Here is a 23316-nt window from a genome sequence, read left to right on the forward strand (position 1 = left end):
TGACTAGGCTTGTTTCTCTTTTTAATTTATTTTTAAACTTACTTGTAAATCCTGGGCTCACTAATGTACCGAAACTCTGTGCTACTGAAGGAATGCTAAAATTAAAAATGAATTTAGCGTGGCACAGCAAAGGGAGGAAGCATAAATCAAAGGTACTTCAATAGATCTTATTCCTTCTGATGGGGGGAATTAATTAGAGTTGCTGCTGCTTAATTCTGCACTTCTAAAAATGGAGCTGAACTTATGGTAAGGGCAAAGCTTTATTTCTGTGGATTGTGTTACTCAGCTGTGTTTTGTGCGTGTTACCTTTTTATCTTCCAGAATGCTTCCGGGGCCACTCATGATGTACCAGTTTCAAAGGAGCTTCATCAAAGCAGCCAGTGAGTTTGTTGATGTTTGTGGCACCGGTCTGAAAGGGGAGTGTAATTTGCCAGCAACTGAGCGTAACCTCTGCCCTGCTGCTTCCCCGCTGACCTCCTTGTTCTTGAGTCCCGGAAAGTAGAATAAGAATGGAGGGACAAGGGGCATGTTGTTGTTTGGGACTTACCGGATGAAAAGGAAACACAGATGGTGCAGGGGGAGCGGAGGGCTGGCTGGTGGCAGTAGCTGCTGCTGCAGCTCTGTCTTATTTTGACCATCATCTGCTAAAATGAGGGAGGCCGTTGTTCAAACGACACCTACGGTGTTTTGGTGAGATCAGTTGCGGTTCAGATGTCTGTGCCACTTTCCTCCGGCTGCCCTGGGAGAAGGTGCTTTGTGTGAGAGCGGGTAACTGCGCTGGCAGCCGTGCAGCCTGTGCGCACGTGGGTGGGAGCAGGGGTCAGGAGGGCTCCCGTCCTCCGTGGCCACATCAGCGGTGGCTCCTGCTTAGGCTGTCGGGGCACGTCTGCCGGCACCCGCAGCCCCAGCGGGCCTGCTGAGGACCAGGCGGTGCAGCCTCAGCGGGCGCCGTGCTGAGCGCATCCCGACGGTGCTTGGGAACGCACCGATCCCCGCTGCTGGAGTCGGAGAAACACGCCGGTTACAGCCAGCCCCTTCCCTGGTCACAAGCGGCTCTCCACGGGGCTGCGTCTGCTCGCAGCTCACTGTTTCGGCCCATTAGTTTCTTCCTTTTGGAAACCACCGGTTGGAGTTGGTAGAAGGGGAAGGTGCTGTGGAGAGTATCGCAGCGTGCCTGGGTGCAGGGCGGAGTAGGGAGTGGGAGCCTTGGGTGCCGGGGATGTCTGTCGCTGTTAATGTTTGGGCCCACATGGCTTTTTCCATAATTACCCCCTCGATGCGGAGATAAATAACTTTTTATTTCCAATGCAGAACTGGAGAATCAGGAGTCGAGGGTGTCAGAGATCCACAGCCTCGTTCATCGGCTCCCGGAGAAAAACAGGCAGATGCTGCACTTGCTCATGAACCACTTGGCAAAGTACGTTTATGACTGATATGTTTTTCTCTCCTTTTTCCACTTCCTCTGAAAGTTAATAGTGGTAGAAAAGTTTCCTTGTGTGTGTGTGTGTGTGGTGTTGAGTCATATCTGGTTGGCGAGTAACTGGAAACCTGTGTGTGAGCGAAACACGGCCCGGCAGACGGAGCGGTGCGGCAGGGAGGGAGGGGGCTGCCCGCTGGCCCACGGCCCTGCCGTCCCCTGCCTGCGCGGCCGTGCCTCGGCGCATCCCACCGCCACTGGGATATAGCGTTGCTTTTAATGCCCTGGTAAAAGGGGTTCAGCTCTCCAGAAAGCAGAGCAGAGGTTAAGCTCCTCACTGGGCTTCAGATCAAGCCTACTATTAAGGGACTAAAAGCTATTTCTTTGCTGCAATAGCAGAGTACTCTGGGCCATATTTTCTGCCTTTATGCAACCTGATTAATCAATACTTTTAGGTCACCTTGAAACTTTTCGAGGGCAAAAGAATTGAATAATTTTTTTGCTTTCGGTGATAGAGCTGACCTATAATTTCCCATCTTCTTCCTGCTCCTGCAGGTTACCATGGAAACCTTTGATTAGTCTTTAAAAAGCAAAAGCATCATCAGGTGTTTGTGCCAGCCTCAAGGCTGTGGGGTCGTACCTGCCCTCGCTGTTCGCACCGGTGCTGCGTGAGCAGGAGGGATCAGGCAGGACTTGGAAACCTGGGGAGTGAGTTATTTGGCGTAACTGTAGAGAAGAAGGTCTGGGAGAACCTGAAGTTATCTGTTCAAGAGAAAAAATAACAAATGATACTTGAAATAGGCTTAAAAATGACTCCAGATTCTTTCTTACGACACTTGTTTGTATCTGTTCCATGCGCTCCCCGGCAAGGCTGTTAAAAACCAAAGAGCTGGTTTAGATCTCGGTTTCAAAACCTTCTGCATTTACAGGCTCAAGCCAAGGGCCAGGCGGTTCCAGGTACTCCCGTCGGCCAAATATGTGCAAGGAATCTCGTAACAGCTTAAGTGCTTTTCATTTAAAGGAAAACCTGGTGGTATTTGAGTGAGAGATGTGGAGAGGAGAGGCAGGTAACACAATGGGTTTCATGCTGCTTTAGTAGGGAAGGAACTGAAGCAAAACACAAACAAACAATGGGCGTAGCGGGGTGTGCTATATTAGGAAGAGAAACAGCTCGTAGTGGTTATTTAATGGGAAAAACTTTATCTCGGAGAAAGGCAGGAAGCCAAGGAGTGAGAGCCTGCTTTGCTGAGCTCGCTGCGCTGCACAAGCGGTCCTGGCCTGGGAGCCGGTGCCGTTCCTGGGGGGATCCCGGGCTGTGGGGCTGGAGGAGCAGCCAGCCCCGGGCACAGGCCCTCCAGCATCCCTCCTGTGTCAGCCCCTGCTCGGCAGCTCCCCTGCAGCGAGCTGCGGGGCCGCCTGCGAGGAGGGCCTTGCTCCCGTGGCACCAGGAGGGCACCCTGGTCCGGACTCGTTGCCGTGGCTTTTGTAAATGAACCGGATGAGGCAGCGGTACCATAAAGCCAGATCAAAGATGTTGCGGTGGAGATAAAGCTTCGCATCTGCAGCAGATGTTTGGAGGGAGAGAGAGTGTGGCAGAAGGGACGGGGGCCTGGCTGTCCCAGGTGGCCTGTGCGGGGAAGGGGGATGCTCTGGGGTGGGGACCGGTGCGGTTTGGGTGCTGCCCCGTCTCTGGCGGGGGGAGCCGAGAGCAGGGCATCCACAGCTAATGCGGGCAAAACCAAAGGGCCCCTTTCTGGCCCTGCCAAGCCGGGCTGCACTTCTCGGAGGGGATTTTCTCATCTGTTTGTGGGTTGTTTTTTTATTTTGAGCAATGTATGAATAATCAAATTTGCATTGCTATCAGATGAGCTGAAAAAGTGTTTCTCACGGTATTACTGCGGAGATCTCTTACACTAAAAGCAGAACTCAATCTGTATCGGTCAAATAGAGGAAGAGAGTCTGTCCCATGTTGTCTTGCTCCTTCTGGTTTTTGGTTCACTGTTGCTTACTGAAAAGGGACACAGGGCTCCTTGCATGGCACGGGGCTGCCATTAATAGCAGTAATAAAACCATCCTGATACAGCTGATGCATTAAAAAATGGCAATATTAACACACTGAGGACCGGCTGGGGTAGGCGCCTTGGCGGCGGCCGGGCAGTGCCCTTCCTTCCGCGCCACAGAGAAGAGCCGTGGGTTTCCCGTGACGGTGGGATTCGGCGTGTGGAGAGAGGGGCTCGTGCCCCAGCGGGCCCGCACGGGCGGGGGGACGCGGCGCTGCTGCTCCCAGGGTGCGTCCCCCGGCGTGGAAAGGAGAGCTGGAGGCCGGGGGAGGACAGATTGCGGGGACAGGCACAGGCAGGGTGGAGGGAGGGGAGTGTATGAGTAGAAAATGAAGTTGATTTCTGCCTCTCGCTGTATCCCTATTTGCGCTGCCTCCTGTCTCATGTTCAGGTGTCCAGGCAATTACCCACTCTGAAATACAGCGTGTGAGCAATCCCTGTCCGTGCTCCTTCGTCAGGAACATAATGCTGCAAATTTCCTCCCCTGCCCTTCAGACCCCTGTTCCAGTGAAACTTGCTATTACGATATTATTCTTTGACCCATGAGTAGGTGAAACCTTTCATTTACTTCTTGGGACATGTTCATGCTGTCAGGATTCCTGTGATAAACCCAGCTGTGACTTACTGTTCCTGAAAGAGAGGACATCTCTTTGTTCTGATGTTTTTCAAGGGGAATCTCTGCAGAAAAGCCTGAACACCCGCAGTCCAGACCGTCCCAGCAAGCCCCGTGCCTGCCGCCGCTGGCCCTGCCACCAGGCGTGTCTGCGAGCGCAGGAGCTGAAGTTAGGGAGGCTCTGGTCATCTTAAAAATCACCTGGTTTCTCTCGTTTCAGGCCAGAATAGCCTGTGTCCTTCAAAGAACTGAAAGGCAAACCGGGATGTATCTTCTGTTCTTGTAGCTGGTTTAGTTACCGGAGTCTCTATTGCTTAGTCACTCTGTCACCTCTTGCAGCTTTAATGCTTGCAGGGGATGGCTGGTGTGAGAGCGCTCCTCAGCCCCTGCTTTAAAAATAAGAAATACACTTTTTAAGAAGCGACACGAAGAACTGGCGCCGGGAGATGCGGCGAGCTCGCTGTGCGAGTGCGCGGGGTACCCGGGCGTGCGTGGCGGTGCCGCTGCTCCTCGCCGCGCTCACCGCTCTCCCAAATGCCTTTTCCAGCATCATTTTTGAGCCCAGCCTTCCCCGGGCCCGTCAGGGCAGCGGGCTCAAGCTCCGCACAGCGCAGGGCTCCTCACGCCATCTTCAGGGTGTTCTCTTTTTATTCTGGGATTTTTTTTTCCCGCTGTTTCTAGTTGGGAAAGGAGGAAAACAACACCTCCTCGGTGCTGCAGCGCACCTTGGGCGCAGCAGGCTGTCCCACAGCACGTCACCTAGCAACACGCTCCTGCTTGCACTCTCCTGAGTTGTTTTGCCGCAGCTATCTCCTTTTGGCCCAGCACCTATCGCAAAGAATGGCTACGCTGTAGATTCAAATGCTTTTTTTTATCAATAGAATGTGCCAGCTCTGATCAAACCCCCTCCCCCCCCTTCTTTTTTTTTTTTTTTTTTTCCTGCCAAATAAGTTAAAGTGGTTCAAAGCGAAGCGGAGGCGTGCGCGGTGCTGCCGAGCTTGCGGGTGGCTGCGCCAGTGGCGCCGCCAGAAGTGGAGCTGGTTGCATAAAATTGCCATTTTTATTAGCAGAGCTGCGATATCACCCCTGCCTTTTTCTTCCTGTGTAGCCGTTCTCACCGAGGAGTAAATGCTTTGGAGGGGCAGAGCCGGAGGCTTTTGCTTTGGTTATGTTTCAGGCATTTAGGAAATACTTTATTGTGTTTTGCATGGACATAATTTGACATCTGAGCCTTGCTCCGTTCTCGTGGCAGTGAGATCCCGGTTCTCCAGCACAGATGGTGCCGTGCCTGGGCACCCTCCCACGGGGCTCCCGAGCCCCTCCCGCGGCTCTGCATCGCTCCGTGCGCCGCGGCTGCTGCTCCGCGCGTCCCCCCGGCCCGAGGAGCAGGGCTGCCCCTGCCTGCGCATCCGCTCCTCTCCTGGCAAAAGGTCAAAACAATTAAGGAGGCTGCACAAGAAATGTGTGTACTTGTCTTTAGCAGAATTATCTTTAATCATTCACAGCTGCGGCCTGGCCAGCAGTGACTAGTTCCCTTTGTTTTTGCTGCGGTGGTGTTTTCTAGTTTACGTGTTTTAACCAACATGATAGTGATTGCTATCTCTAGCACAAATTGTTTTCCACTTATCAGCGTGGATGGTTTCCATGGGCTCTGCAGGGCGGCTGCTATCGGCCACGGCCCAGAGATCCAGCAAAACCGACCTGCCGTTACAGCCTCTCGGTGGGACGGGGCAGGGGCTGGCCGTGGAGCAAAGCACACTTCGGAGGGCTCTGCTGAACGAGGGATCGTTGGCAAAGGAGGAGAAGAAGAAAAAAATCCTCTAGGTCTTCTTCTGCCTAAAAATACAACCCGGCGCTTGTTTTCCTTCGCGTGGAGCAGTCCCATCCTTGGCAGCCCCGCGCCGTGCTCCCCGGGCTGCGCTGCCCGCACGGAGCCCCGCGGGAGCCGGGGTCCCCGGCCGCGGCGCAGTGCCCGCCGTGGTGTGCTCTGTGCCCGGCGGCTTCAGGAAACCCACCGAGGCACCTGTGCAGGACTCGGGGCGGCTGCTTCGCCAGCAACGTGCTTTCCCTTGGGTTGTTTTCCCTGTTTCCCCCCGAAGGTGCAGCCAGCGAGGAGGCTGACGCCTCTTGGCACAGCAGGTCTGATTTCATCCCCGTGGCAGCTGTTTATGCTGCTGTCTGGTAACTATTCATTGGCTTGATTTATGTATTACTTCCAGTAAGTCATTCTTGTCCAGGACGTTCTGGAAATTTCCACTAGCCGCTGAGGCGTCTGAGATGCACTTCTCTCATATGCTCCTCACCTGATTTGGCTGCCAAAAGAAAACAGTGAGCGAGCTCTCTGACCTCACGTGGCCAGGCAGGGATCGTCCCGCACTGCCGCCCGCTCGCCGCGCTTTTGAAATGCCCTTTTTTTTGCCCAGCGCCTGTTTCTGATCCCTTCAGGCCATGGCACTGCTGGCTTCTGTGTGAAGCCCCAGGAGTTTGAGCGACCCAAAGGATCTGGGTGCTGCCGTGGGTCACACAAGAGGTGGCTCCCCATAGGCATGCTTGGCCCTGCAGGAGCTGGGAGAATCCTGCCTGGGGCTCGTCTGTCCTGGGTCAGGCTCGTGCCATGCTTTTTTTCCCCCTTCTTTTTATCCTTTTTCTCCTCCTGTTCTGTTTCTCTGCTTCGTGTCTTGGTTTTGAGCATCGAGTCCTGGTACCTGGGGAGCTGGGATGAGTGCTGCCGGGGGCTGCAGCCTGGTGAGCACCATGCCTGCGTCCTGTGCCAGAGCCAGTCGCGTGCCGGAGCCGGTGCCGGTGCCACCGGTGCTGCTGGGCATCCCCAGGGCCTCTGTGCCGAGGCATCCTCAGCCCCATCTAACCCAGTACACTGTCTTGCGAATGGCTCGTACGGGTGGTTTAAGGGAGAGACAGAAGGAGATGCCGTGGGGTGCGAACCCAGCCCAGCTACAGCTCCCTGGAGCTTCATCCCCACCGTGGCAGCCAGCGACTGACGGTGCCTCCGGGTCCATGGCCTCCGGTGTGCGTGGAGGCGTACGCCCGCGTGGGTCCCGTTGCGTGCGCGTGTTGCCTATACGTACCCGAGGCGGGCACAGCAAAAGGTGTGACCCGGCATACAGAGCGAGGAAGAAGGAAAATTTAGGCTGATCACACTAAAAAAACCCGAAACCAAAACAAGAACATCCTTCGTTTTGAAAATACAGTTCTGAGCAACTATTTTAAACCATCCTCTTCCCAATTGGAGCCAAGCCCGCTCAGATCAATAAAAATCCCTTTTGTTTTAGTGCTTTGACATGATTAGCAAGTATAGGCAGTTGTCTATTTGTTTTTCTGTTCCTGCGTGGGAAGAGCCAAGCACGCCAGCAGCAGTGCGGTGGGCTCCCCGCAGACGGCGGGAGGAGGTGGGTTTGGCAGCGGCAGCCTGGGAGGGCGGGCGAAGGGGAAGGTAACGGCGTTGGCTGTGCCAGGGACCCATCCTCGCTCCCGGCTCTGAGAGAGAGCATCCTCCGAGCCTCCCTCCTCCGTTGGATCGGGCTCTGTGCAAATTCTGGGGTATTTTTAATGTTGGAGACAGGCGGTGGATGAGAGATTGCTCTGCAGATTAGTTTGACGTCTTAGCGTGCCCATCTTGCCTGGGTAATTGAATTACAGCATTTAACTAGAACCACCTGTGGCTCGGTGGGAAGACAAAGGCCGCGGAGGTCCGCAGGCCCCCGGCAGAGCTGCCGGCGGGGGCTCGCTGCCCCTCGGGCTCCCCTGCGCCCACACGCCTTCCCAGCATTAATCAGATCTGCATGCGTTGGCTGCAATGCCTCCCTTGTGTTCTTAGTCCTTGCATGAGGCTCCTGAAGATGATTTTACCTTTAACATAGTTTGTTAGGGGGTTAGTTTTTCCAGCCAGGGAGCTTTGCAGAGAGGATAGAGCCTGCCCTGGGCCTTCTCCTGCCTCCCCGCAGAAATCCTGTGCGTGTTCAGATCCCGCAGAGGCAGCCCTTGAACGCGCTCAGACCTCCCCAGCGGTCGCGGGTGGTCTCTTAGATGGTCTTGATCTGCTTGGAAACAACCCGTGTCCATTTTTCTTCTGCCACCACAAAATAATCCACTGGATTATTGATAATGTATTGATAATGATTGGCTCCTTCCTCCTCCTCACTTTGGAGTCCGTTACAGCCGATACACAGCAGCAGCGCGGTGAGCGCGGTCCCGAGCTGCGTTTGCAGTGAGCAGCTGGGGTAATGATGACGCTGTGGATGCATTCCCTGGTTTTCCTGCTATTTCCTCTGCTCATGACCTGGGCTGAGGGGGATCCCTTCCCACCCCTGGAGCCCTCCTGCGGGAGGCAGCCCGTGCTCAAGGAGCAGCTCTGGTGTGATGCGGCGGGTCCTTAGGAACCATTCGCGCTTCGGAGCCGGAGGTGTCGAAGCCTCGCGGGGCAGCAGCAGCACCTTCGGTGTGCTTTATTCGAGGAGCTGGTGACGCTCTCAGTAGAGCAGAGACCACCGCGGGCTTAGGAGGTGCTGATGGGGGCACGGAGCTGATGGGTGTGCGGCTCCCTGGGGACGCGGCCTCGGGAACGCCAGGCACACCGTGCAAAGCACGAAGCTGGGTGCATGCCCTCCCCCTCGCCAGCCCTGGCTCCCTCTCGCTCTTCTAGTTTTGTTTTTAATGTGAGATTCTGCAGAATTAAAAAATAAAAAAAACAAACCACAAAGAAACCTGTAGGTGTTCTCTGTGTTTTTTGGTCTCGGCTTCCTGTAACGTGTAAATTAGCAAAAGATTTTGTTCTACTTCTGCAAATGAACTTTTAACCTCCTTAGCCTGGGGTCTCGATGGAGTTGGCTGTTTGCATTTTCTGGTAGCTTTTTCTTCCATGCTTCTCCAGAAGGCCCTTCTATTTTCTGCAGACTCCCCGGTTCTTAGCTGGAGAGGAATGCGCTCCAGAGACTGCAGCATCTCTCTTATCAGATTCTTCACAACTCTTATATCTTCATCACGCAGAGGAGTCATCTCTCTACATATGATAACGGGTGTCTTAAATTAGGTTAAAGCTTACATCACCAAGGCTGGCAAGACCAATCATCTAGTAGCATGTAATGCGGAGCGCGCTGGGTTTGCTGTGGAGTTTCTGTGGTTGAGCCTCTGTGCCGAGCTCCCACCAGACGGTCGCGATCTCCGGGGGGAGCACCAGGTGTTTTGTGTTACCCAGGCATGAATCCTCATGGGCTTGTGTTTGAACTTTACATTGTTGGGCAGAGGTTGGTGACAGCACATAATTGTCTGGATTCTCTGTAATTGTTTATCACTGCGAAACTGAAACTATGCACAGAAACAGATTGAGTCTAGAGTGACAAAAGATTTCCAATAAATAGCTGGCATCTCTCCCTGGTGGTGTTTCCTCCGTTCCCGCAGACAGAGTGGGACTTAGACGTTTTAATGAGAGCTTCTCTAGGTTGCTCTTTGTGCCGAACAGACCCAGTACTAAACCAAACTCAATTATATAGATTTTAGTCAAATTTTTTCAGTACAAGAAAGGAGACTAAAAGCCACCCGTGCCAAGATGTCTTTGAGGGGTGGTTTTCCCTGGGGTGCTGGGAGTGAGCCCCGGCCCAACCTGAACCTGTCTCCTCTGTCCACCTGCAAGTGACTAAACCGCACGTCTAGTCGAGCTCTAGTCTTGTAACTACGTTCAAACTTAAAAGCACATATTTTTCAAAACATCTTCTGATGTTGTGTGTGAAAGGCGCACCTAGAGGAGCACAGGGCAGGGGGTTTGAAAGCTGGGGCTGGGAGGATCCAGGAGGCACCGGTGGAGAAAAACCGAATGCAATCAGAGCTTCCATGGAAAAAAACCCTGGTGATGCTGGCACCCGTGCAGGGAAAGGAGCTGGTTTGCCACGGACATTCTCTCCCTTGGTAGGTGATGCCGGGCGGATCAGGACTGAACTGAGGGAGCAGGTCCTGCTCCACGGGCTTTACGAATTCGTGTACGTACAAATGTACGTGGATCACGGGAGCCTGGAAATGTGTTTCTTGGCTCCTGCTCCCTTGATCTAACTCACCCTGCGGAGGGAGGTGGCAGGAGGGTCCGTCCATCGGCTGCGGGGGTGCCCCGCTGTGCAGTTGGGGATTAGCAGGCTGTTATTTTATTAAATTAAATAGTTACTGTACTCTTTTCTAATGTAGTTCCATGGAAGTTTGTGGTTATTTGATGGTTATCTACTGCCATGAAAAGTAGGAAGGGCATCGTGGGGTGAGTGGGTCTGCCCACGTGTGTGTGACAGGGGGCACAAAATCGGGGGGGAGGAGGGGGGATTATTTTGCCAATCGCCAGGCAAAACCTTGTTCCACTGGCAAAGACGGGACAAGCATTTTGCCTGCAGTTATTAACCATGACTTTCATTTATTCTACAAGGCTGGTTATTTCTCCATTCCTTTCTTTCCATTTAAGCAAATTTTTTAGGAATTTGGTGCTTTGAAGGGAAGGGCACTAATCTGGGGTTTGTGAAGCGAATGTGCTCCAGAACACCTCTGAGGTGGAAGAGAAAAAGTCAAAACACCTGCTTTGTTACTCTTCCCTGTGGCCGAGGCACTTGCACGAACACACAGGTGTACGCGAGGGCAATTTCTGCTCGTTACCCTGCGGCCTGGCTCTTGGCTGTGAACTATTTCCCGTGGCTCCCGGGAGGCCGAGCCCCCGTCGGGCTGGAGAGCAGGGGGAGCTGCGCTTGCTAAAACCGGTGCCGGTTCTTGCTGGGAGGCTTTCTGGAAGCCCGTTTACTTTGGCTGTTTTCCATCTGTCAGGTAGGCTTCGGCATGTTCCATCGCAGCAGGTCTTTCAGAGGATTTCTTGTTAACATATACTAGCGCTTTCAGGCTCTTACTGCCCCGCTGTCTACGTAGGTTTTCTTGTTGCGCTGTGAAAGTGTCGGTGGTTTCTGTTTTCAGTGGAAAACCCACCTGTGCCGCGGGGGCTCTGCTGGGGGCACCGGGGCTGGCAGCTCTCGTGTATGGGACAGCTCTTGCGGGGTTGCAGGCACAGCCCGGCGCCGGCCAAAGCCCCGCTGCAGCATGAGCCACCACCACGGCTGTCATTAATAAGTATAATAGCTATTATTATTGTAAAAAGGAAAGACATAATTAAGCGTAGCAGACTGGAGTTATAACTGAATGCTGTGCTTGCACACAAAGGGGCAAAATTAAGGGAAGACGTGCAAGCTGGTGGGTCACGGTGTGGGAATTGCGTTCATCTGGTGTTGCCTCTTGGTTGCGTGTTGTGAACGTGAAGTTTGCTGGCGCGGCGCTGGGGTTTGGCCCCCGTAGGGAAGGGTGCAGACCCTCTGCAGTGCCCGGCGTGCTGTCCTGTGGGCTGCAGGAAGGGTGCCGGTCTCGAACAGGGCATTGCCATTGCAGGGTGGCAGTGGCATGGTGGGGACAGCATCTGCAGCCCTGGCAGCCCCCGTTCCAGCTCCGTCCCTGGGGGATGTTTGAGGGCAAAGTCCCCTTTGGCTGGCTGTATTTCTGCAGGTGGAAACCGTGGTGACATTTTAACAACTCATGGTCGTGCTTGTGGCTTTCACCGGGGCATCAGAGGAAACCTGCAGCGCTGCTGGCGCCGTGCCGGGGCGTGGGGAACATGCCAGCCCTGTGCCGCTCACCCCAGCCGCAGCCGTGGGCTGAGGGTTCGGGGTCCTGGGTCCTCCTGAGGTCTCCTGTCAAGCTCAGCTTGCCCAAAGCCAGAGAGGGTGGTTTGGGAAACAGAGGAGTCCTGCAGCACCGTACATGTTTTCCTTGCAAGTCACAGCACGCATGGTATTCACGCTGATTAGGCTTACTGATGCTGAACTTCACATTTGGCCTCTGCATTTGTTCAGTGTGATATGAGCGCTATTTTTTTTTTCCCTGGGAGTGAACCCAAGCATCCAGCTGTGGCCAGATTCACCCAAGAGAAAAAGAGAGTCTTGTTGGAGCAAGTCAAACCTCCAGAAACAGTGCAGGCGCATGTTTCGTCCCAGCTGAGCAGGGAAATCCGAGAGCAATGTGGCTGCTTGCTGAAAACCCCTTTAATTCTCGACGTTGCATCTGAAGGTTTTGTCAACTGCGCTCAGAAAGTTTCTCCTTGTCTTTGCTGGGAGGTTTTGTATTTCCCTGGTGATCTGTCCTCCTTTTGGATCCGCTGGCCTCCATCTGCATTCCTCGGCACTTGGCTCTCGCCGCTCCTCGCTCGAGCGGCGGCGCTGTAGAAGTCGCGACGCTGTGAGCCTTCCGCAGCCTGCAAAAGCCAGGGCTGTGCGCGGTGGTGTTCCGCCCGTGCTCCCGGCCCTGTTCCTGCGTGCCGAGAACACGCAGCGACCACGCAGCACCCGAGCTCATCCTCCCGCAGCTCTGGGCTCCCCTGGCCCTTGCAGAGCTCCCCACATCCACGAGCAGCCCGAAGAGCACAGGCGTATCCAGAGCCTTAATAAGCACGACAGGATAAATCACGGTTCTGCAGCGCGTAGCGTTTCCGTGCGTGCGCCCTGGCTTGGGAGAGGACGCGGAGCAGGTCGTGCTCCCCGGTTCCCCGCTCCCCGCCGCTGTTCGCGGCAGCACGGCTGTCTGCCAGAGGCCACTGCAAATCGATCTCCCCGCCACCTCCTCTTACGCACGCGGCCCTTCTAGGAAGGATTATCCGAACGCACGGTTGCCTGGTTGAGCTACCTGGGACACCAGCAGTTAGCGCCGCAGGTGTGATTTCTTTTTAATGTGCCACAGCTTTTTTGGTTCTCTCAGTGTGAGCGATGGGTGGCGTTTGTGTTTACAAGGGCACTCGATGAAGAATTTCTATTTCCAGTCTCCTCTGTTTCTTGATAGTGCAGGAGAGGAGCTTGGATTTTTAAATAATCTCCTTTTAGTAGGTTGAAGCATTTTCATGATTATTGTTACTCGTCTTTAAAACTTGAGCCGTTTCTTTCCTGACCCGAGTTTGCTTTTGACAAAACTCAGTATTGGGCTCCTCTGGATTAGGGTACCAGGACTGGCACGGATGCCAGCGCCGTTCGGTCCTCCTTCCTAGCACAGACGGGTTCCACGAGCTCTGCCTCGCAGCGCAGCCTTTCGCAGCGCAGCCTTTCGCAGCGCAGCCTTTCGCAGCGCGCCCGCAGTAGAACCGCTGTGCTCCGGAGCCACGCGGGCTGCCGCGGCTGGGTGACCCGCGGTGGGTCTGAGCGAGGAGCGAGCAATCCCCGCAGGGCCGCCCTCCCCCAGGGCACAGCTCCTCCGGCCCCTCGCAGAGGGGCGAAGCCAAGCAGCGGGAGCTGCTGGCGTGGCGGCCAGCCCGGCCCTCGCCCGGCTCCTCGCCCGGCACTCCACCTACACGCTCGTCAGCTGCAGCCCAATTAGACTCAATAATGTGCAGGGATGAGTTGAATGCACCCAGGAACATTTCCCAAAACTCATTAGATTTTATCCGATAAATACCACCAACCGTGTGTGCTAGCAGCCGCCCGCTCTCTGTCCGGCAGCATGCGCGATCCAAATTAAATGGCTGGGAAAGGAGGGAGCGGGGGGGACAGGGACGCTGGCTGCAGGCTTTCACCTGACAAAGCCCAGCAGCCTTGCTGAGCCTCTCCCCCGAGCAGGAGCCGTCCTCCCCCAGACGTGATTTTCTTTGCGAGGACTCGGTGGGAACACGGCTGCTGCCCTGGGTGGGTCTTGCCGGCGCGGGTTAGCGCAGCTCGCCCACGTACCCCCTCCGCAGATCCATAGGCGCCTGTCGGCCGGCGTGTTGTCTGCATTCTCTGGGATTTTATCCTTCATTCATGTCCAGAGTCAAATGTAAGCGTTTAATTTGTAACAAGCTACCCAGAGCAGCCTAAATAATTTTGGGGATTGCTTAGCCCTCTGCATGATCGGTGTTTTGTGTTAAGTAGAAGCTCTAATGGTGGTGGCAGACATGAATATATTTTTACCTGTGGTGATATGAATTAGCTGCATTATTTTCCACCCTATAAGGTCTTGTTAGGCCAGCCATAACAAGCACTTTGTTTTCAAAGGTTTGTCCCAGCTATGGAAATAGAAACACTCCAGACTTTGCCTTTGTTCCCTTTCAGATGTTTGTTTTCTCAGAGATTTGTCTCTCAATCAGGGGAGATATCTGAACTAATAACAGCGCTCTTTAGCTGAGGCTTATATACATGTATTTTATCTATAAAATACACACACGAAGTAACTCCAGGCACAGAAAGAAAGGGTTCTGTGGGGAGCAGAGCCAGGTGCCCCTCGTGGCACCCCCTGGAGAGGACGCTGCTGCCCGCAGGGGCGTGCGGCCGCTGGCACCCAGCGCGTTCCTCCCGGTACCGCCACGTACCAGCAGGACTGTGCCCACCGGTATTAAATAATCCCACTGCTGCCAGTTCGCAGCCCAGAAGTCTCACGTTCATGGGCTTTTTGTCGCCCTTGGCTCTGCGTGTGCCGTTAAGCTGTGGTGCCTGCAGCTGCTGCTCAGCCCCCGGCGCTGGGCGGGCGCCGGGTCTTGGCCGTGTTACTGGGAGGAGTGGGCAGCTCCCGCGTGCTGCACCCGCACGTTCTCCGCTGCTCTCACAGTACAGGCTTTTTTGTAGGTCGCTGGAGAAGCAAATGAGTTCTTTAATTGGATTTCCATGAAAATAAATATGAGCTGTTGACCAGGCTGAAGAAACTGAAATTATTAACATCTGTAAAATAGAAGAGGGCCAGTGCAGCACTTCCTGCAGCATGCCCGGCTCCGCTGCGTGTCTCCTCTGTTACACGGTGCCGATTGCAAGCCAGTGCAGCAAAGGAATATTTACAGTTCCTGAATGCTTCCTCTGCGCTGAAGCCTGACTACCAATTACTCTGTATTAAATTATTTTTGGTCATGCCGGTGATTATACAGTATCCAAGCAACCCGGGCATAATCTAATTTAACACACAACATGGGTTTACTCTGCTCCCGTTCTCCTTTGTTTTTCTGAAAGTGAATGCAGAGTGAGCGGGTGTCCACGGACACCGCCAGGAAACACGACCTGCCTGATCCGCTGCAGGGACAGCGCTCCCGGCCCAGGGGGTCCCCTCGGGTGGCAGAGCTCGGACTCGAGCTGCTTTGGCTGGGTGCTGGCAGGTCTTCACGGAACAAAGTCCCTTTGCAGGGCAGCTTGTTGGTGACGCGTTGCAGAGCGCAGGTATTGCCCCCCGTCGAGGGGTTCCGCGGTCTGTCCCGCGCTGCCCGGCTGATCTCCCACGTGGGAGCCGTCGTGTGCTGCGAGGAGGAGGAACAGCCCCGGAGTCCAAAAGTCAGCGATAGCCCGGCATGTTGCAAACACCAAGCAGGAGTTAAGAGGTTGCTCTACGTGTTCCTCCATTTGTTGTTGCTTCCCACCTCCTGCTTGTGCTGGACGTGACTTCTGCAAAGCGTGGATGGAGAGAGAACTGAAAAAGGACCCATCTAAATTAATATTAGTGCAATTGCTTTCAGAGCGCACCAGGGGCCAGAAGGAAACAGCGGGTTAAAAGAAAAATACAGCAAATACTTGGAAACCTTCTAAAGGGCAGCTCAGGAACGTCACTAGCAATGCCCGCCGAAAAGCACCAACATTAAGCACACTTTGGGATGAGAACACCCCATCTTTAGAAACTGTGGCATTATTTTCTAGTACAAAGGATGATGAAGAGGTATAATTTATAGTAGATTATCATGTGGGTAATGGATGTGGAATTTGAAGGCTGTGAAAGGTGAATCATGTTTTGTGGCATAGCTTTGATAACCGAGCCTTGTGAAAACCGCTGCTGGAAAAGTCCCCGTGGTAGGGATCAGAAGTTCATGTGCCACCAGACCCGCACGCTTGCAAAACGGCTTCCACACCTTTGAAATTCAGAGCAAACGTGGTAAAGAGGAGTTTGGTGCCGACTGCGGGATGGAGACGAGGGCCGGGGCTCGTGTCTGGGTGCGTGGGCATTCCTCAGGCACAGGGCAGAGCCAGGTCTGCGGCTGGTGCTGCAGGACCGTGTCCTGGCTGGGAAGCCGTTAATAGTGTAGTCTGAAATAATTAACAGGACCGTGCGCGGCTGCCTACCCGTAATGAGTCAATGACAATGCAATTTATTAGAGTGATGTATTACATGGTAACGGTAATGAGAAATGGAGGGACCTAATTTTGTAAGACTTAGATCAATTCAGTTGCTTTTTGTAAATGAACATTGTTTTACTAACCACACAAGATCGTTAAGATTATTATTTTATTAGTACTTTTCAGAACTATTGGAATTATAGCTGCTTTTTCCAAAGTCCAAACAGGAGCATGTGAACGTGGGTCTGAAAGGTAGATGTTGTTGCAACACAAACACGTTGTTGGCGTTTGTAAATGTCCTGATAAGAAGGTGGGTTGGAGTTGGGGAAAAGGTTTGAATCCCTATAGAAGCAGGAGGGTTTTTCCTCTAAATGACCAAGTTTTTGCCTTTCTCTCCACTCCGCAAGGCTGTGACCCCCTAAAGAAAGTTGGCTTCTACCCTACCAGCTCTGCCGGTCGGGGCAGGCTGGTGCCGGCATCGCTGTGTGCGCGGCTCGGCCGGCTCTTGCCTTCAGTGAGGACGGGGAGAGGCTCTGCCCGGGGGTGGGATGGGGACGCTGACCCGGGCAGGGTGGAGGCGGTGGGGATGGCGGGGTGGCAGCAGCCCTCCGGGCAGCGCATCGCCTGGCCGCCAGCGCGGGGCTCCGTCCTCCTCACGGTACCGGCTGTGTGAGCGGGGCCGTCTCCCGCAGCGCTGCAGGTTACTGGCACGGGAGACTTCTCGGACACGTGCGGTAAAGTATTCACAGCTTCCTGACAGTGGGGGAAGTTATGGGTGAGAGGGAGGTCCCACAAAGGGACCTTCGCCGGCACCTCCACACCTTTGAAGTTGCCATATGTAGGGATGAGGAATAAAGAGTCCTTCGCTGGATCAAGTGAGATTTGGATGAAAAAGGATGGAAAGCATCTTTTCTCTAAGCCAGCCCTAGCTTACGCTGTGCTGAAATAAGCTAAGCATGCACACAAATGAGCACTGTGGTGTCCTGGCCCTGACACAGTAATAAAAGCGCACAGCAATAGCTTTTCGGGACAATCCAGCAAGATCTGAGTCTCAGCCTCACTTTGGGCTAGCCAACTGCATTTGTCCAGGAAAAACAGGAGAGAAAGAGGAAAGGGAAGAGACTTAAAAAACCCCTTAGGCTAAAATTGTGTGATTGCACTGCCTGAAGTCAAGTTTCCTGGTTGAAGAGGTCAGGAGAAAACCACAAGAAAGAGTTGCGGATGACGGGGCTGTAGGGCTTCCACCGCAGGTCCTCGTTGCGTCACCCGCGCACGTGTCCTTGCGTTACGTGTCATTGTGTGCCTCCAGCACGTGACTCAGCCGGAGCCCGCGGTACCCAGCACGGTTGGGCCGTGCCTCAGCCAGGCGCTTGCCGCGGAGCCGCCGAGCTCCTGGGTCCCCCGGCACCCAGGGGCCTCCAGGCTGCGTCGCGCCTCGCAGCGTGCCCTCGGCGCACGGCAGCAGGGCTCTGTGGGGCCGAGCCGGGGCGGAGGGTGTGGCCCAGCAGGGCTGCTGATGCTTTGCACCGCTAAGACCAGGGACCAGACTGGAGTTGCTCCAGAGTAAACCCCGCAAAAGGCACCGTAGTGCTAGGTCCTCGGCGCGAGCTGTTTCACTTTGCTGAACTGATCTGCTCCCGCTGGGCTGCAACGCTTGCGAACGTAAAAACTAGACGGAGGTGACAGGGAGGAAGGCTCGAGTGTCGGAGGGTCCCTGGGAGAGCGAGTGTCCAGGCCGGGCAGGTTCCTCGGTGGGGTGGAGAAGGGTGCGCGTGCATGCACGGGGGGCCGGGGGTAAAGCCTGATCCTCGCCTTCTGGCCTGTGTTGGATGGGCTGGCTGGGGCTGACCTCTGGTGCAGGGAAAAGCTTAAATGGGTGAGAAGGAACTGGCTTTTGGAACATATTAGGTCACTCATTCAGTTGGAGAGCAGCGTGTGTCAGAGGTCCAACAATTTGTTTTTAGAAGGGTTTTAAGCATTAATGATTCAAGATGTTTTCCTGGGAGTGGTTTGCAACATGAGACTCAGTGGCCAGCGTAGCGGCGGGGCTTTATGGGATTAGTCAATTCATTAGGGCTGAAAGGTCTCTAGTAACACAATAGTTAAATTTGTACTTTTCCACATGGCTGAGCCTTCAAGGAGCTCACCAGGAGTGTAAAAAATGTAAACAGCATTGTAAGCTTTGTGCCAGCCATGAGGCAGGGACGGGGTTTCCATGCGGACTAGTTCTATCACCTACTTTTTTTTTTCCTTTCTTTTTTTTCTTTTTCCAGAGTTGCAAATAATCATAAGCAGAACCTGATGACTGTTGCTAATCTGGGTGTGGTATTTGGGCCAACGCTGCTTCGACCTCAAGAGGAAACAGTCGCTGCCATTATGGACATCAAATTTCAGAACATCGTGATCGAAATTTTAATAGAAAACCATGAGAAGGTAATGGCTTCGCTTGCTTCTTTCAGTGCAATTAATTTATGAAAACGAATTTGGCGCGCTCTGCAAACTACAGCCCCCTCTCTCAGGGCCCCCCATGCTCCTCGTGGCCGGGGAACCGGTGGAGGCGGCTTCGCTGCGGGCGCTGCGGCTGTGCCACGGTGGGGAGCGGCTGGTACCTCCCTGGTGTTCCCGCCAGCGATGGGCACCGCTGGGGATGTGGCGTAGAGGCTCCCAAACCGACAGTTCTTGGGCTGTAGTTGTGTAACCATCCATAAAAGCTATGGTCATCTCAGTGTGAGTCGGCACATCCGTGTCTCCATTGCAGAAATCCCCCTTTCTTTCCTCTTTCCATTGTTTAATAGAAACTAGTGCAAGATGAAGGCCTAGGCTGGCTTCTTACTTTTCCAACTAAATCCATGTTTGTTCAAGTACTGGCTTTATCCACAATGTTGATCTCCTAAATTATGATGCATTTGTGTTTGTTGGCCGTAAGGACGTTCTCGTCTGTCAGTGGCGGCTCAGCGGGGCCGTGGTGCTGGCTGTCCCTCCCGGCCGGCCACGTGGGGTGGCTGCGTGCAAACAGCAGCGCTAAAAAAGTGCCATTTTTTTCTGAATTCAAACAGTTCCCGCTTTACAATCTTTTGCTCGTCTGGTTTTGTTGGGAAGGAGACAACTGATTTATGCATTCAGGCTGCAAAGAAAGACGTAGAGGCAGGCTTGCCCCCGGCTGGGGCTGCCGTGACAGGGTGGCATCGTGGCTCTGGCGTGGGGCTTTGCTTGCAGACGTCTTGAGTGGGTTTCTGCAGGCTCAGGTGCAAGGCTGAGCCTCTGGTACATGCGGTGCAGGCAGCAGTCCCGGGGCACGTCTGTGTGGGGCTGCAAAGGGACGTCAAACGCGCAGCCAGCGGGGACGGGGAGACAGGGTCCGTTGTTGTGTGTTCTTGGAGAAATTGCTTCTATGGGCACATAAAGGCCATGGTATTTATTCAGGATGGAGGAGCTGTTTTATTCTCCTCTGCGTGGAATGTAATGGCAATGATGGCTTAATGATGAGCTACGGTGCGGAGGGGCGTGCGAGCAGCCGTGAGGAACCTGCGGTTGGGAGCAAAGCTCAGCTCCCCCGGCCCTGGTCCTGCGTGGAGGAACCAGTATGAAACCTCATGTTGGCCTTCGATGGCCACCTCTGCTGTCTGTCGTCTCTGTGCCGGTACAGGGGAGCATTCAGTGCCTCTCCCTGGTGGTGATGAGCTCTGTGGCTCTGCCACCAGCGTCACGAACAGCGCGGTGTTGCTACAAGTGTGTTTTATCTCCCTTCCCCTCGCTGTGCTTTATGGAGCCCTTCCCTCGTGGGCCTTTGCAGAAACATGTCTTTAGACATTGATTTTTTTTTCCTGCCTGAACCGAGTCCCTCGCTGTGCCCGCTGAGCCCTCCGTCAGCCGGCCCCTGTGGAGGAATTGATGGCAGATTTCTGCAATGATCGTGTCCGGGTGGGCTGCAGGGCTCGGCTCTGCTCGCCAGCCAAATTACAGCTCCTACCCTAGGGTGTCCCGGCGCTTCGATGGCTCGCCCTCCTTAGAAGCAATTTATGGCACCAGCAGAAGGGTGAATAGGCGTGTTGGTTACATACCTCCGTCGCCAGTTAATTCTGCAGGTGGGGGTACCTGCTGCCCGGGGCACGCGGGTGCAGCGAGGGCTGAAGCTGCAGGGTGCCGAGCTGCCCTTGCGGGGCCGGGGCCATTGGCGGCCGCCACTTCGCTCAGGGATGCTGTGAGCGAAACGCCCGTGAACCCGTGTCCCCATTTCACCAGAGCTCTCGGGAAAAGATCCCGGGAAGGAGGAAGATGGGGAGAGGTAACTCCGGGAGAGGAAAATCTCTTAAATGCTGTTAGTGCCGGTTCAGCTCCCGCTTCAGGACTGTTTCGTTTCAGTGTATTTCTTAATTTGAATTGATTCGAGCTCATTGAAGGTTCCCCACAGGAGCTGCCGTAGGTGATTAGCAATATGCAAGTTGCCTGTGCTTGTTCTGCTGGTGCTTTATATTGTTTTACACCGGTGACTCACAGACAGTGTTCATGATTAAGTACATTTGCAGGGAAAACGTAATTGATTTGAATGGTTCCTGGCAATCAGCAACTGTCTGGTATTACATTATATTTCCCCCAGGTAAGTGGAATGCCTCTCCCGTCAAAATTACTGTTGTCATTGTGTAATGAAAAAAAAAAAGCAAGCTTGATGATGACATCTCTTGGTCTGAGTAACTGCTGGCAGCTTGTTTACACGGTTGCTTCAGTAGGCTTATGTGATTGCCGGGGCACTGGGGAGGGTTTCAGGGGGGTTAGTCAGCGTTCCCTGCTCGCTTGCCTGCATTTGCAGTCACCCCACCTGAGATTTGGCTCATCTTTCATCTGAGATTATCCCTGGGGAAACACATTTGTCCCAAAGCCATAGAAGTATCGGTGGAGGATGCTGCAGGATATGGTGCCGCTCGTCCGGTGTCTTCACCGATTAATCTGACCTTGTGCTCCCTTCGCGGTACCTCCGGATTAAGGTGTGCCCTGCGTGTGCCATGTCTCTGATGCACCTCAGGAGCGATGTGCAGTTTGGAATCGTAGTCAGCAAAACCGGGACTTTCTGAAGGTTCCCGGAACGACTGGTAAATTATGGTTTGCTCTGTGTTGCCAGAGCGTCCGACACAGACCATTAAACCCTGTGTGTAATCCAAAAAGTTAAATCGTTTCTGGAGGTTGAACAGATTTCCAGGTCTCGGATCCAAGTTGTTTGTTATACTCGCAAGAACAGCAATAAACTCTGAGGCGGTTTTTTAAGCTTCTCGGACATGTTCTCCTCGAGAAGGTCTCGGTGCATCGAGGTGTCGCAGCCCTTGCGTTTGTCTTTGCGACTGCAGCTGCCGCTGGGAACTGCTGCACTTCGGGTGATCTCCCGTGGGTTGTACTGACACCACATCTTCTGGAAATGTGGAACAGCGTTCGGATGAGAGTAGGGTGGGAGCTTGGGGAGGGAGGGGATGACGGCTCCATTTGCCTGCCAGATGTTGCGGTGCAGCAGACAGGAGCCCTGAGAGAGCCAAGCGGGAGCACCGTGTGCGGCTCTCGGCTGCCCAGCCCTACCCAACGAAACAACAAAATGACAAATTGCTCCTTAATAAGATCTGTCCATTAGTGATTCTCAGCCTTTTCTGTGTATGTTTGTGCGTACAATACGTTAAGGTAATGTGTTATAAAATATATCCTGATTCTGTATAATTAAATGGATAAAATGATTTTTCTCCTGTGGGTCCGGATGTTGCCATGACAGGCAAACCACGAGTGCATCCTGTGCAAAAAAAAAAAAGATAAGGATGCTGTGTTGTGCGCCTAGTTACTCAGGTGGTTGCCATTTAACACCATATTTCTGATTTAAAAATTAAAAGTGAGCCAGAAGTAATACTGAAATAATACTACATCTGGCAATTGCAGATGTCCATCCATTTTCTTTTCAAAAGCTTAAATTTTTATAGCTCTCTGGAAAAGGCCATTGTTCTGAAGTGTTACAAAATTAAGAGATCGATTTACTGTCTTGATGATGTTCCCTCCAGACGGAGCTCCGACCAGGTGAAACGTTAGTGCAGCCAGTGTCGATGACAAAGAGGAGACTAGTTTGTGCAGAGAATTGCACAGACCCAAACACTCACCTCAGTAAATGGTAAGGGCTAATACTGAAGTCAAAGCCCTCAGCACCTCGTCTTTGTTTTATTCTTTTCTATAATTAGCAGAAATGTTTAGCAATGCTGTTGGCAGCGGGTTTAGTCTCATGTGAGGCTTTGTACCACTGACATTTGGAACATCACAGCAGCTTCTTACTCTCCAAGTTCCTTGAGCGAGGCCAGATGCAGCTTTGTGCACGGGACCACACCAGGCTGTTGGCCGGAGCAGGGACCGGGGGCTGGATCTCTGGGTGCTGTTACGTCCCATCGCTTAGATTTAGGAAGGATACCTGACCTCTCTGGTCTTCACCTTCCTTGTAATAAAATGGGCGTCGTGAGGTGATCAACGCCAAGCACGAGGAGATCCTCCAGTGCGTGCCAGGGTGTGGGGAGGGAAGGAGGGCTCTGTCGGAGGGGGGCACCACCCCTGGCCCTGCCAGCACCCGCAGTACAAGCTCTGGTGGCCTGGCAGCGGGGAGTATTTCCTCCAAAACCCATGGAAAGCACACGTGCCTCATCCTTCTGCTTGCACAGAGCAGCCGTGGGCGCTGGGGAGACACCCCCGGTCCTCAGCATTGGGGATGGGGCCACGGGCCAGTCTCTCTGCAAGAGGTGCAGGATAAAGGGCGTAGCAGCGCCTGGATGTGTTTCATTCGGAGGTCTCGTTCAGCCTTTGAACCACCATCCAAGATGAGGTGCTGCCGGGTCTTTGCAATTTTGCAGACAGGGGAGAAGGTGGTTTGGGGCCGCGAAATTGCTGCTTGCATCAGGCCGAGCTCACCCGCACAGTATGGCTGTAAATGTGATTTATGAATCCTGGCTGCTCCTCACCCACTCTGGCTATTAAACTGTCTCTCTCTCCCTGTTAATTGGACTCGGTGACTGGGAGAGCTATAACACAGGTTTGTGCAGTGAGAAGTATGTCTCAGCTATTCTTGTTAAATTAAAAAAATGAAACAAATCCGAGAAACTTCCCTGTGAGGGAAAGTGGGTGTTTTGTGCAAGCGATGTCTGAGCTGAG

General features: G+C 53.7%; 1 protein-coding gene across 5 annotated transcripts in view; it reads left to right on the forward strand.

Moving 5' to 3' along the window:
• ARHGAP26 (Rho GTPase activating protein 26) overlaps positions 1 to 23316 on the forward strand; it is a 154041-nt gene that overhangs the window by 85662 nt on the left and 45063 nt on the right. For all 5 annotated transcript variants that reach the window (XM_075103012.1, XM_075103014.1, XM_075103013.1 and 2 more), the window contains exons 16-18: positions 322 to 380; positions 1312 to 1417; positions 18432 to 18591. In XM_075103012.1, the coding sequence (XP_074959113.1) occupies positions 322 to 380; positions 1312 to 1417; positions 18432 to 18591 (325 nt within the window). The remainder of the gene's footprint in view (positions 1 to 321; positions 381 to 1311; positions 1418 to 18431; positions 18592 to 23316) is intronic.

The sequence above is a fragment of the Phalacrocorax aristotelis genome, chromosome 8 (assembly GCF_949628215.1).
Source record: "Phalacrocorax aristotelis chromosome 8, bGulAri2.1, whole genome shotgun sequence".
NCBI lineage: Eukaryota > Metazoa > Chordata > Aves > Suliformes > Phalacrocoracidae > Phalacrocorax > Phalacrocorax aristotelis.